Raw genomic sequence first — 12,518 nt, 5'->3', positions numbered from 1 at the left:
ATATGAAGATGGCAGCTTAGGAGGGAACAGGCCAGCCCTGAGGCTGGAGCCTGGGGCCCTCAGGAGCCTGACCCACTGGTTCCACTGCATTCCTGTCCTCCTGCCACACCCCGCCCCAGCCTGGCCTCCACTCTCCTCAGGAATGTCCCCTCACGGCCAACCCAGGCATCCTGGCCCCCAGCCACTTGACAGCAACAGGTAATGGTTCCATTTTCCTGAGGCCATCAACAGCCCAGGCACCGGGCAGGGAACTTGATCTCTTCCATGTCTTGCCCTGTGAGCTTCCTTCTCGGGCTGCAGAGGATGGGCCTGGGTGGGACAGCTGAGTTCACCCAGCCCCTCTGCTGCCCCCGCCATTCCAACCTTCTCCTCCCAGGTCTCCTTCTCCAGAAGCTCCCAGAATGCTTCTGCCATCTTCAGCCCCAGGGCCATATTCACTGAAGGAACTACACATTCACATTTCACAGATACTTCCTGAGCGCCTCCTCTAGACCAGGCTGGGCCCACTGCAGTGAGCAACACAAGCCAAAGAACTGCAGACACGTGTTGAAACAGACATGCCCTGAGATCAGACCTAACCCAGCCTGGAGCACAGGGGTGTTGGAAACAAGTGCTCAGTGTAGTCAAGAAAAACCAGCACTGAGACAGATTTCCCAGCAAGGCATCTTTACTTCAGAACGGTGCTACTTGCGCTGCTTGTAATCGCAAGAGCACCCCAAACAAAGGAGAGAAGGGCTTTTTAACCCTAACGCAGTTCCTGTTTCTGTGTCCTTTCCCCATTGACTGGGGATGGACTGCACAATCTGAGCTGATCCCGACTGGCTAAGGTTTAAACTTTCCCAAACAGGGTAGACTGGCGAAAAAGAAGAAGGGGGAGAAGTTTATGACCGGGAAGTTGAGTCTTTGAAGAGCTTAGCTGTCCCAACAATTTCCTCTCTTCTACTTGATACTTCTACTTGATACTTCTTCCTCTGCAAAAAATTTTAACAGGATTTGGCTTCGTTGTTCTTCTTGATTATCCAGGAGCAAGAGCTTGTCCAAGTATGGAGGGAGAGAAGAGAGGAAGGCTTTAGTGAGGGCTGTTTCTATGAGCCTTTGAGTTAACCCACGAATACAAGGTATGATGCGGCAGCCCACAAGGATAAGTACACTTGTTACAATTGCAAGAGAGGTAAAGATTGAAGCCAGGAGTCCTTTCCATTTTCCAAACCACTTTTCCATGAGACCCATAAAAGGGTTATCTAGTCCAGAATTTTCGGCTAATTCATTTGCCAGGGTGGTAAGGCCTTGTAAAGCTTTTGTGATGGTCCCGTCGGCGGCTGTATTATTAGGGATAAAAGTACAACATTGGACTCAGATCATGACACAGACTCTGCCTTTTCCTGCCAATATCATGTCAAGGGCTAGTCTATTTTCCCAGGTCATCTGGCTGGTGGGGCCTAATTGTTCAGCTATTCCTTTGATGGCATCCCTGGTATAACTGATGAATCGCTGCTCACTGTAGTATATATAATTTATCCAGTCTACATTTTTATTTATAGCAGACCACCAGAACAAAACAGACTTAAACCCAGCGGCTATTTGATTCCAAGCTTTAAATTCACTTGGTAGCTCCCGTGGGACCCCGCTACTGTCTATGTAAACATGGGGGTCAAAGGACCCACGAGGGGCTTCTCTTTTTCTTTGGGTTACTTGCTTCCTGTCTGGTTGATGAAATGCCAAGGTGAAAGGGATGGCCAACTGGATTAGAGCAAAAGTGCTGCTCCAATTGCTTGGCAGCATACCCAGTAACAGTCCTCCACAATACCACCATACATCTGCTCGGGGATAGACAAGGGCCGACTGATTGGTTAGCTCTTGAAAAGGTTTAGACTCCCATTAGATTTCCAAGGAATGTCAATTTGTCCCGTTGTGGGAGACACAAGGTGTAATTGGCATTGAGAGGTGGAAGTCAAATGGTCCTTGGGAGCTGACCCATAGGGCTCCTGATCTTTGGGAAACGTAGTGAAAGAGTGGCGCACGTCTTGTTTCCCCAGGCTGTGGTGTGCTGGAAGAGAGCTACCATACAGTCCATGCCTGGTTGGTTGGCCCATCCGAGTGGAAAGGGGACAATCTGGGTTTCTGGCCTGCCCGCTGCACAAGAGTAACAATCGCTTTTATTCAGGGTGCGAAAAGAATATTTAATCCATTCCAGCCAGGCATTTGCATCTTGATACCCGGTCTCAATGGCTAGGGTTTGCTTTAAGTCCTTGACTTCTACTATAGCTACTTTGGTTTTGTCATTGGGTAAGAGGTGAGGAATGGTTTGATTTGGTGGGCTTGGGGAGGGGGAGATGGTAGGAGGTGGAGAAGGGTGAACAAAACATATTTCAAAGAAGCCTATAGGGTCCCTTCCAGTAACATCGGCTCCTAAGCCATAGAAGCAACCTAGAGTAGAGTTAGGGTCGGTGGAGGTAGGGGTAGTAATAGAGGTAAGTAGTGGGTTGCACTGGTTGGATTGGCAATTATAGGGGTGGTTCCCTTGATAAAGTAAAGGCTGCTTCCTTCGGGTTTTATTAGTTTTTTTGCACACTAGGCAACTATCCGCCACCTGACTAGCGAGGGTAGAGATTCCTATATACCCATAGGCTTTGAGGACTGTGTCACACATAGCTTGGGGACCCCAGTGAGTTTCTTGATAAAGCTGTGATAATATTTCCCTCATAAGAGGTTTAGACAGCATTTCCCTCCCGTCTGGTAATACCCACCTTCCCTCTGAGCTTTCCTTAGCTCCTATTCCTTTTAACTTTTCTTGGTCCGCGTCGGAGAAGATGGGGATTGCGACTGGAGGGGAAGGCAAGGGGTCAGATGGAAAATGGGTGCCTCTCAGGAAGAGGCAACTTGCTTGGCTACTTGATCTGTGAGGTTATTTCCCCGGTTTTCAAAAGATGGGTTTTTCTGGTGTCCTGGGACGTGGACCACCACTATTTCTTCTGGCAGTTGAAGATTTTCTAGTACTTGCATAATCAATTCTTTATAGACAAGGTCCTGGCCCTTACTATTAATGAGGCCTCGTTCAGTCCAGATCTTTCCAAAGGTATGGACTACTCCAAAATACTTGGAGTCAGTGTAAATAGTTCCTTCCTGATTTTGCAGAGATTTTAAGGCCTGATTTAATGCAAAGAGTTCACATGTTTGAGTGAACCAGTTATTGGGCCGTCTCCCTGACTCTACCTCCATGAGGGTTTCCCTGTCAACTACAGAGTACCCGTTATGCCTCCTTCCTTCAATTACCCGAGAGGAGCCGTCTATAAAGAGGTAACGCCCAGTTTGGAACAGGGTCTTGCTTAGATGCAGTCTGACTCTAGTCTGATAACTGATCAGATCTAAACATTTATGCTCAGGTTCCTCCCGGTTCGGATTTCCTGTTAGGAAAACATCGGAGTTGAGCGAACTACCAGTGGTCAATGTTAAATCATCCCTCTCTAATAAGATAGCCTCAATTTTTTCGGGGGGGTGGGTGGAGGATGGAGTCTCATTCTGTTGCCCAGGCTGAAGTGCAGTGGCTGATCTCGGCTCACTGCAACCTCTGCCTCCGGGGTTCAAGCGATTCTCCTGCCTCAGCCTCCCAAGTAGCTGGGATTACAGGCGTGCACCACCATGCCTGGCTAATTTTTTGTATTTTTAGTAGAGAGGGGGTTTCACCATGCTGGGCACTCTGGTCTCAAACTCCTGACCTTGTGATCTGCCCACCTCAGCCTCCCAAAGTGCTGGAATTACAGGCGTGAGCCACCACACCCACCCGATAGCCTCATATTTTAAAATCCTTGAGTCAGTGAGCTATCTTCCTGCCTTCTGATTAAGAATGGTTCTAACGTGATGAAGGGTACATACAATGAGGCTTCCCCCAAAGGTTATTTTCCTGCTTGGTTCCGTTAGCAAAGCAGTTGCTGCTACAGACTGGGCACATTCGGGCCATCGGTGGGTTACTGGGTCAAGAACTTTTGACAGGAAGGCTGTGGGCTGCCAGTGGCCTCTGTGTCTTTGGGTGAGTACCCCTAAAGCCAACCCCTTGTTTACACTGATGAAAAGGTGGAATGGCTAAGGAGGGCAAAGCTATTACGGGGGCAGTTACAAGTAGGTGTTTTAACTCTTCTACTTGTTGGACTTCTGATAGGGTCCAAAGAAGGGGGTCTGGTCCTTCTTGGGTGAGTTTTTGATGTAGAGATTTTGTTTTTCAGGCATAAGAGTCAATCCATAGACGACAGTATCCAACTAATCCCAAGAATTTTCTAAGTTCCTGCTTTGTTTCAGGCAAAGGTAGAGATGTGACACCTTCAATTCGTTCAGGTACTATTTTCCGTTTGCCTTTACTGATTAGGTGTCCTAGATATTTTACCTCAGGTTCTACAAACTGAATTTTACTCCTTGAGACCTGTAACCCTTGTTCCCTTAGGAAATTCAGAAAGTTAATTGAAACTGTGGTTATGCGGTCCTTGCTATTTCCTGAAATGAACAGGTCATCTGCCTATTCGAGTAGGCATATGGATGAAGGAAGGGAAAAGTTTTCTAGGACTTGTTCTAAAATTTGACCGAATAGATTTGGGGAGTCTGTAAACCCCTGGGGTAGGACTGTCCACTGGTACTGCTGTTTTCGACCTAAGTGAGGGTCCTCCCACTCAAAAGCAAACATGTCCCGGCTGTCTTCCACTAAAGGGCAAGCCCAAAAGCCATCTTTCTTTTTTTATTTTTTATTTTATTTATTTATTTTTTGAGACAGAGCCTGGCTCTGTTGCCAGGCTGGAGTGCAGTGGCACGATCTCGGCTCACTGCAACCTCAGCCTCCTGGGTTCAAGCAACTCTCCTGCCTCAGCCTCCTGAGTAGCTGGGATTATAGGCGCATGCTGCCATGCCCGGCTAGTGTGTGTGTGTGTGTGTGTGTGTGTGTGTGTGTGTGTATTTTAATAGAGACGGGGTTTCACCGTGTTGCCCAGGCTGGTTGCAAACTCCTGAGTTCGGGCAATCTGCCCGCCTCGGCCTCCCAAAGTGCTAGGATTACAGGTGTGAGCTACCGTGCCCAGCTGGCATCTTTCAAATCTATCATTGTGAACCACTGGTGATCGTATGGGATTTTGCTGATAATAGTGTAAGGGTTGGGAACAACAGGGTGGGTAGTTTGAGCTGTTTGATTAACAGCCCAGAGGTCTTCTACTAGCCGGTATGACCCATCTGACTTTCTTACAGGCAATATTGGAGTGTTATAAGGGGACATACAGGGTTCAAGGGGTCCGTCATGGACAAGGCCCTCAATTATAGGTTTTAGAGCCATTCTAGCTTCTAAGGGAATAGGGTATCGTTTTCTCCTTACCACTTCCCTGGGAATTTTTTTAAATAAATAAATCAATAAATCAATAAATAAATCTGACGGTAGAACCCAAATCAGAGTTAATCACTTTCTTTCTTTTTTTTTTTTTTTTTTGAGATGGAGTCTTGCTCTGTCTCTCAGGCTGGAGTGCAATGGCGTGATCTCAGCTCACTGCAAGCTCCACCTGCCAGGTTCACGCCATTTTCCTGCCTAAGCCTCCTGAGCAGCTGGCACTACAGGCGCCCGCCACCACGCCCGGCTAATTTTTTGTATTTTTTTAGTAGAAACAGGGTTTCACCGTGTTAGCCAGGATGGTCTCGATCTCCCGACCTCATGATCCACCCACCTCGGCCTCCCAAAGTGCTGGGATTACAGGCTTGAGCCACCGTGCCCGGCCTTTGGGCCTCTCTTAATTAAAAGTTCCTCTATGGAGCAGTCTTGCCAATATTCTATCTTTTGTAATTTCTTTCTAATGTCCGGCCGACTGTTGGTGATAAAATAGAGCTTTAACATCCCTTGTCCAAGTGGGTCCTCTATGTCTAAGCCTGAATATCTTCTTATTTGCTCCTTAAGTCTCTTTAAAAATTCCATGGGCCCTTCATCTTTTTCTTGGTGTACATTAAATGCTCGAGAAATATTTTGGGTTTGAGGCACCAATTCCCGAATCCCTTTAATTATCATATCCCTGAGGTCTTTCATGTTTTCTCAGTGGGCTGCATTGTTCCTATTCCACTGAGGGTCCTGGGCTGGGAATTTCTGCTCTGCTGCAGGGATGTTTTGACCAAGAGGGTGTTCACATTCCCAGACTATCATAGCAGCCCTGCGGATCATGGTTCTTTCCTCCCCTGAGAAGAGAATACCTAAGATGGACATTAATTCAGCCCAAGTATACAATTGCGGCCCTAAAAATTGTTCAATTTGATCTGTGACTCCAAAAGGATCATCTGATAATGGTTTGAGTTCCTTTTTCAGATTTCTAACCTCTGAACTAGTTAAGGGGGCATTTACGAAACCAATACCCCCTCCTCCCAGTGGTACTTAAAGGAAAAGGGGTTGGGGCAGACCCCTTTGAGGAAGAGGGAAAAGGAAAGTTCTGAATATCCCTCCGGCATTGTTCCATCTCGTGCTGGAGTTTTCCTGAGGAAAGGACATGTTCGGGTGGCTGCTCAATGGGGATGTGGGGCCACAAGGCCCACGGGGCAGGGTTATGTGGGGGAGGGACTGAGTGATTAGCCTGGGGTGGGGTAGGCGGGGGAAGATGGTCTAGGGGATCCTGTACATTGGCATCTTTAGATGTAGAATCTGACTTAACTGGGTTGTCCTAGGGGGGTACTGAGTTTGGTTTCTCTTTTACGTCATCCTTTAAGGGAAAGGGAAGGACATGTTCCTGTCTCCAACACAGAGCATAATCTATTTCCTCTTGAGAGACTGGACTTTTTTCATTAACATACTGGATTAAGAGTTGGCATATCCAATCCTCGTCTGATCCAAACTTTGGCCAAAAGACTGAGGGTCTGAGGATAGGTTCTTTGGTCCAAATAAAACAGCAATATTTTATCATTCACTGTCTTTCCTTGTGTTACATGGTTCTTTCATTATACCTCCAGTACTCTAACATAAGGCCCAGAGGACTGTCAGGGGGAATTTTATTGTCTGCTTGGCCTTTTGTATTCCCTGTCTTACTTGGGGTATTTCCCATTCTGGAGGTTGGTGCCCATTTCCTAGGGGCTTAACCTCTCCCTTTTCCCATTGGAGGTTTCTTGCACTCATATGAATAATCGCTTCGTACTTTTTGGCCGCTTCCCTCGTGGGAATTTCAGGCCCCTCTTAGCATTAGCGGGTCGGTATAATCCCCGACTGGAAAACCGCCCTAAGCCTTATGAGTTGACCATGGAACCAAGTCTGGACTCCACACTCGATTCGTGTCCACTGACGTGTCTCAGCCATGCACTTTCAACCTCCAAGTGACCCCAACCACCAAGGAAATACTTTGTCACCCCAGTAGCAACTTTTCTTACCTTGGTCTGTGCACAGAGTTACCCACTTGCCTGGGAATTTTAAGGCTCCTTCCTGCCCACGTTGCTGAAAGTCCGGATTTATTCCTCACTTTGGGTGGACCCGATCCTCCGCTCCTTGGGCCACTGCAACAAGGCAGTGGGACGTGTCTCACGAGGAAAAGTAATCGCTACCCCTCCCAAAGGAGAATGGGATCCCAGAAGACCCCCAAATTTGTTGAAAACAAGTGCTCAGTGTAGTCAAGAAAAACCAGCACTGAGACAGAAGACTTCCCAGCAAGGCATCTTTACTTCTGCAGAAAGGTGCTGCTTGCGCTGGTTGCAATCGCAAGAGCACCCGCCAACAAAGGAGGGAAGTGGTTTTTAACCCTAACGCAGTTCCTGTTTCTGTGTCCTTTCCCCATTGGCTGGGGGGTTGGACCGCACAATCTGAGCTGATCCCGATTGGCTAAGGTTTAAACTTTCCCAAATAGGGTAGACGTGCGACAAAGAAGAAAACGCGGGAGTAGAATCTGTTTACAGCTTATGACCAGGAAATTGAGTCTTTGAAGAGGAACTTAGCTGTCCCAACAGAGGCATCCGAGAGGCCTGGAGGAGGTGATGCTGGACAGTAGGAATTGCCTGGTCCGACGCCCTGGCTGCCAGGGGCGCGCATCTTTGGGTCTTCCCTGCTAGAAGGTGAACTGAGTGTGTCCCTGGCGCTCTGGCAAAAGCCATGGAATGGGCCCACAGTGAGAATTCCAGCTTCGCCTCTTACTAGCTGGATAACCTAGGGAGCCGCGAGGCCTCCCTGGGCCTCAGCCCCCAGTACAGTGGAGCCAACGGGAGAAACGGCCTCACGGGATTGATGCGGGGATTGAGCGGGGCACGGGCGGCGGACAAACGCGGGTCATTATACTCATCTCACCCAGAGCATGCGTCCCAGCGCCACCCGCTTCCTCGCTCCGCGCCCGGCCTAGACCCTCCGACCCCGCCCCTGCGCGGGCCACAAGCAGGAATGCGAGCAGGCCGGGGGCGCGCGGGCCGCAGCCGCATTTCCGGGCCGGCGTGAGCGGGCGGCGGGGGAGGGGCGGTCGGGGCCTGCGCCGGCCGCCGTGTGACGCACCCCCTCATTTGCATGCGGAGCGCCCATTGGCCACGGCGGCCGCCGGGACAGGAGGCGGGTCCCCTCCCCCTCCCGCCGCAGCGGCGGCAGCAGCTGGGCTCGGTGTAAACAAGTCCAAGCGCCTGCGAACCCGGGCCCGGGGGGGACGGCGCCCGCCAGGAGCGCCCCCCACTCCCAGGCCAGCCCACCCCTGTGGACCGGGCCCCGCGCGCCCAGGCGAGGTGAGGCCCGCGCCGTCAGGGCTGCGTGTCGCCCCGCGCCCCTGCCCAGCCCGCGAGGACTGCCCCCTCCCCCGGCGCCCGCCCCCACCCCCGCGCCCCAGGTGAGCCCCGGGGTCCAGGTAAGGCTCCGCGATGCAGGTAAGAGCCCCTGAGCGTAGAGGAGGCCTTGGCGCCCGCAGGTGAGAGCCCCTCCCCTCCTAGGTGACCCTCCACCTTCACGGCGAGGCCTCCTACCTCCTCCAGGTGGGGGACCCTCTCCCCGATGAACCCCCTAAACCACCAGTGAACCCCACTGCTCTCCAGATGAGGTCGCAAGGACCAACCAGTGCCTACCCGCCCATGCTCCCCCGAAACTGGGAACTGACAGCCCAGCCCCTCCAAAGCCCCTTCCTCCAGCTTCAGCTGCCAGGTCAGCAAGGGTGAGGCCGGAAGCAGGCGGGTGACTCACCCTGGGCACCTCCGAGCCTCAGTTTCCCCATTGATGCAACCTGAGGCCTCCTCACTGAGTCAAAACCGAGACGCCTCTGGTCCCCGGAGAGGCTGCTGGCTCTGGGGAAAGGAGAGAGCAGCCGAGTGTGACAGAGCGAGTCCCCACGGCTCTGGGAGTGCCTCGCATGTGTGTGGCCCAGGTCCTGACAGCCCACCTACTCCCTCCCCGGCAGGCACTGGGCTCCCTCTGCTCCCCGTGGGCCGCTCCCCGCGTGGGGCCACTGCCCCCGGCCCCCGCCATGGTGCGGATTTCAAAGCCCAAGACGTTTCAGGCCTACTTGGATGATTGTCACCGGAGGTATAGCTGTGCCCACTGCCGCGCTCACCTGGCCAACCACGACGACCTCATCTCCAAGGTAACCAACAAGGCCACAGTGGGGCTGGAACCTATAGGGGCTGCCTGGCAGCTCCCCACCGGCAGCCCTGACCCCCTCCTCTCTTCCCACCCTCTCACCCTTTAGTCCTTCCAGGGCAGTCAGGGGCGTGCCTACCTCTTCAACTCAGTGTGAGTATCTGGCCTCCCTTCTTGCTTTCCCTGACCTCTGTTGTGACCTGTGACCCCTGGCATCCTGCTGAGACTCCCAGAGTTCCCCGGTGCAGGCAGGAAATTGTGAGCATCATTTCTTGGATGCTGAGGACAGACACAGTGCTTGAGGGGGCGGGCCCTGTGATGGCAGGACCCTCCCTGGGACTGCCCCATGTCCCCACAGGGTGAACGTGGGCTGCGGGCCAGCCGAGGAGCGGGTGCTGCTGACCGGCCTCCATGCTGTCGCCGACATCCACTGCGAGAACTGCAAGACCACTTTGGGCTGGAAATATGTGAGTCACCCACCTCTGACCCCAGGCTAGCCTTTGACCTGAACTTCCAACACCTCCTCCTGACAAGCTGTCACCCTATAGCCTTTCAGATTGCATAGGCCGCGCTCACACAAGTCAGCATCCCTGACCACATTCTCTTTATCTTGCACCTTGCAAGGGGTGTAGAACTTTTCTCTTAACCCATCCCTTCTCTCCCAGGCACTGGGATCCCCATTTGAGAGTTAGGATATAATCAGAGTCACTATTTATGGAATGTTTATGTGCCTTGCACTGTTGTGTGCCTGGCATCTATTATCTCATTCAATCATTGCAGTGATCCTCTAGGTAGAAGCTATTATTATCTCTACAGAAGAAGACAGGGAGGCCCAGAGATGTTAGGTAACTTGCCCAAGATCACACAACTGGTAAGTAACAGAATAGGGACCAGAATCTGAGTTGGTTGGTTGGTTTTTTTTTTTCACTCCAAACCCTTGGTCACCAGCTTATATTGTCATTCAGAGTATCAGAAAAATTGCCCCAGACTCTGCAACAACATGGAGCTTGGGTTCACCAGCCTCCCTTTCCATAGTCCTCATTGCCACTGCTGCTGTCCAGGGTCTGATTTCACTACCCTGAGTCTCATTTCCTTATCTCTCAGTGGAAGATAAAGCCACTGCCTAGCACCCAGGATTGTTACAGGGATCAGATTAGATGCTCAGGAAGATGCTCTTGGGACACTGCAAGGGACAGGATTCTTCAGGCGTCGCTTGGAACTGTGGTGCCTCTGTCAGGTGGATGTCCCAGGCAGAGCCAGCCAGCCAGCCCTGACCTGAGCTCGCTGCTGACCCTGCCACAGATTGGCTGTGTGTCTCTGGACAGGTGGCTTGGCCACTCTGGACCTCTACCAAATAAAGAGCTGGCCTGCCAGGCACAGTGGCTCACACCTGTAATCCCAGCACTTTGGGAGGCTGAGGCGGGTGGATCACAAGGTCAGGAGATTGAGACCATCCTGGCTAACACAGTGAAACCCCATCTCTACCAAAAATACACACACACAAAAAAATCAGCTGGGTGTGGTGGCGGGCGCCTCTAGTCCCAGCTACTCGTGAGGCTGAGGCAGGAGAATTGCGTGAACCCAGGAGGCAGAGCTTGCAGTGAGCGGAGACAGAGCGAGACTCCGTTTCAAAAATAATAATAATAATAATAATAATAATTAAATAAAGAGCTGGCCTAAACAAGAGGTCAAAAACTCAAGTGCCAGGCTGGGTGTGGTGGCTCATGCCTGTAATCCCAGCACTTTTGGGAGTCTGAGGCAGGTGGATCACCTGAGGTCAGGAGTTCGAGAACAGCCTGACTAACATGGTGAAACCCCATCTCTACTAAAAATACAAAAATTAGCTCGGCTTGGTGGTGGGCGCCTGTAATCCCAGCTACTCAGGGGGCCAAGGCAGCAGAATCACTTGAACCCGGGAAGCAGAGGTTGCAGTGAGCCGATATCGCGCTGTTGCACTTCTAGCCTGGGCGACAGAGCAAGACTCCCTCTCAAAACCAAACAAACAAAAAAACCTCAAGTGCCTGCAAGGCCAAGCAGATACTGTAGATGTGTAAAGGGTAGCATAGATTGGCGGGGTTGGGAGTTGGGGGCAGGCTGGGCAAACTGGAGTGAGCAAGGCCTACTTATATTTTAATACTTTAAAGTTATTTTTATTAAACTGTCTGCTGTCCAAACATAATACATGTTGTAGGCCAAAATGGCCATGAAGCTACCAGTTTGCAAACCCTGAACTGTGAAATCTTTTAGCCACTTCCCTATCTTCTCTGTTGGAGCCATCATTAGTACTTTAAAAAGTACCTTTGAGTCAGGGAGTTCTATTCTACTCTGTGTTTGTGAGAAATACGGCCCTGCCCCTCTGGGCCACAGTTTTCTCATATGTAAAATGGGGCCACTCATGTCCACTTCCCAACCCCAGTGCCTTGTGGTGAGACTGTTGCTCCGGGGATGACGGTCCCACCCCTCCTTCCAGGAACAGGCCTTTGAGAGCAGCCAGAAGTACAAAGAGGGGAAGTACATCATTGAACTCAACCACATGATCAAAGACAACGGCTGGGACTGACCCCGGCTCCCCCGACGCATGTGGCTCCAGCCCGGCCTGGCCGCCAGGGAGCGCCACCGGCTTCCCGCCGCCCGAAGGGAGCTCTGGACCCTCAGAGCCCCTGCAGAGGACGGATCTAGCTCCTGTATATATATTTTATTGCATGCACTGTGACCTTGGGGGGAGAACAGAAGGGGGACGACGCCCCCGCACCTCCTGCGATCTGGCTGGCTTGGATCTCGTTTTTAACCCGTTCCTGCCCCACCTGCCCTATAGTTATGGCCTGTGTTCTGCTCTCCTGGCCCCAGTGCACCGTCTGCTCTGTGAACTCCTCCCACCAGGCCCTTCTTACCCCACGCGTGTCTGTCCCCCTCGTTCTGTAGCGTTTGTACATAATAAAACAATGGAGTGGAGACAGCTCAGGCTCGCGTGTAATCCGGGAAGGGGGAGCTC

The 12,518-nt window shown here is 51.6% G+C and overlaps 1 protein-coding gene and 1 long non-coding RNA gene across 3 annotated transcripts; one reads left to right on the top strand and one right to left on the bottom strand.

Annotated features, from left to right (window-relative positions):
• Window positions 1-91: 91 nt before the first annotated feature.
• LOC130540888 (uncharacterized) lies at window positions 92-8,430 on the bottom strand. Its single transcript, XR_008954918.2, has 3 exons — window positions 8,267-8,430; window positions 7,363-7,485; window positions 92-1,319 (listed from the first exon to the last, which is right to left on the bottom strand). It is a non-coding gene; the product is annotated as an uncharacterized LOC130540888 (long non-coding RNA).
• Window positions 8,431-8,505: 75 nt separating this feature from the next.
• Window positions 8,506-12,482, top strand: YPEL3 (yippee like 3). Of its 2 annotated transcripts, XM_034952231.3 has the most exons (5): window positions 8,506-8,685; window positions 9,348-9,530; window positions 9,636-9,679; window positions 9,885-9,993; window positions 11,997-12,482. In XM_034952231.3, the coding sequence occupies exons 2-5, from the start codon at window positions 9,414-9,416 to the stop codon at window positions 12,084-12,086; spliced, it is 360 nt and encodes a 119-aa protein (XP_034808122.1). In that variant the 5' UTR covers window positions 8,506-8,685; window positions 9,348-9,413; the 3' UTR covers window positions 12,087-12,482. The 2 variants fall into 2 exon arrangements, with proteins under 2 accessions (XP_034808122.1, XP_003809393.1); XM_003809345.5 differs by lacking the exon at window positions 8,506-8,685 and having other exon boundaries at window positions 8,730-9,530.
• Window positions 12,483-12,518: the final 36 nt, after the last annotated feature.

Source organism: Pan paniscus, chromosome 18 (assembly GCF_029289425.2).
Source record: "Pan paniscus chromosome 18, NHGRI_mPanPan1-v2.0_pri, whole genome shotgun sequence".
Classification (NCBI taxonomy): domain Eukaryota; kingdom Metazoa; phylum Chordata; class Mammalia; order Primates; family Hominidae; genus Pan; species Pan paniscus.
The sequence above is the reverse complement of the archived record's forward strand: the minus strand, read 5'-3'. Positions and strand labels throughout refer to the sequence as shown.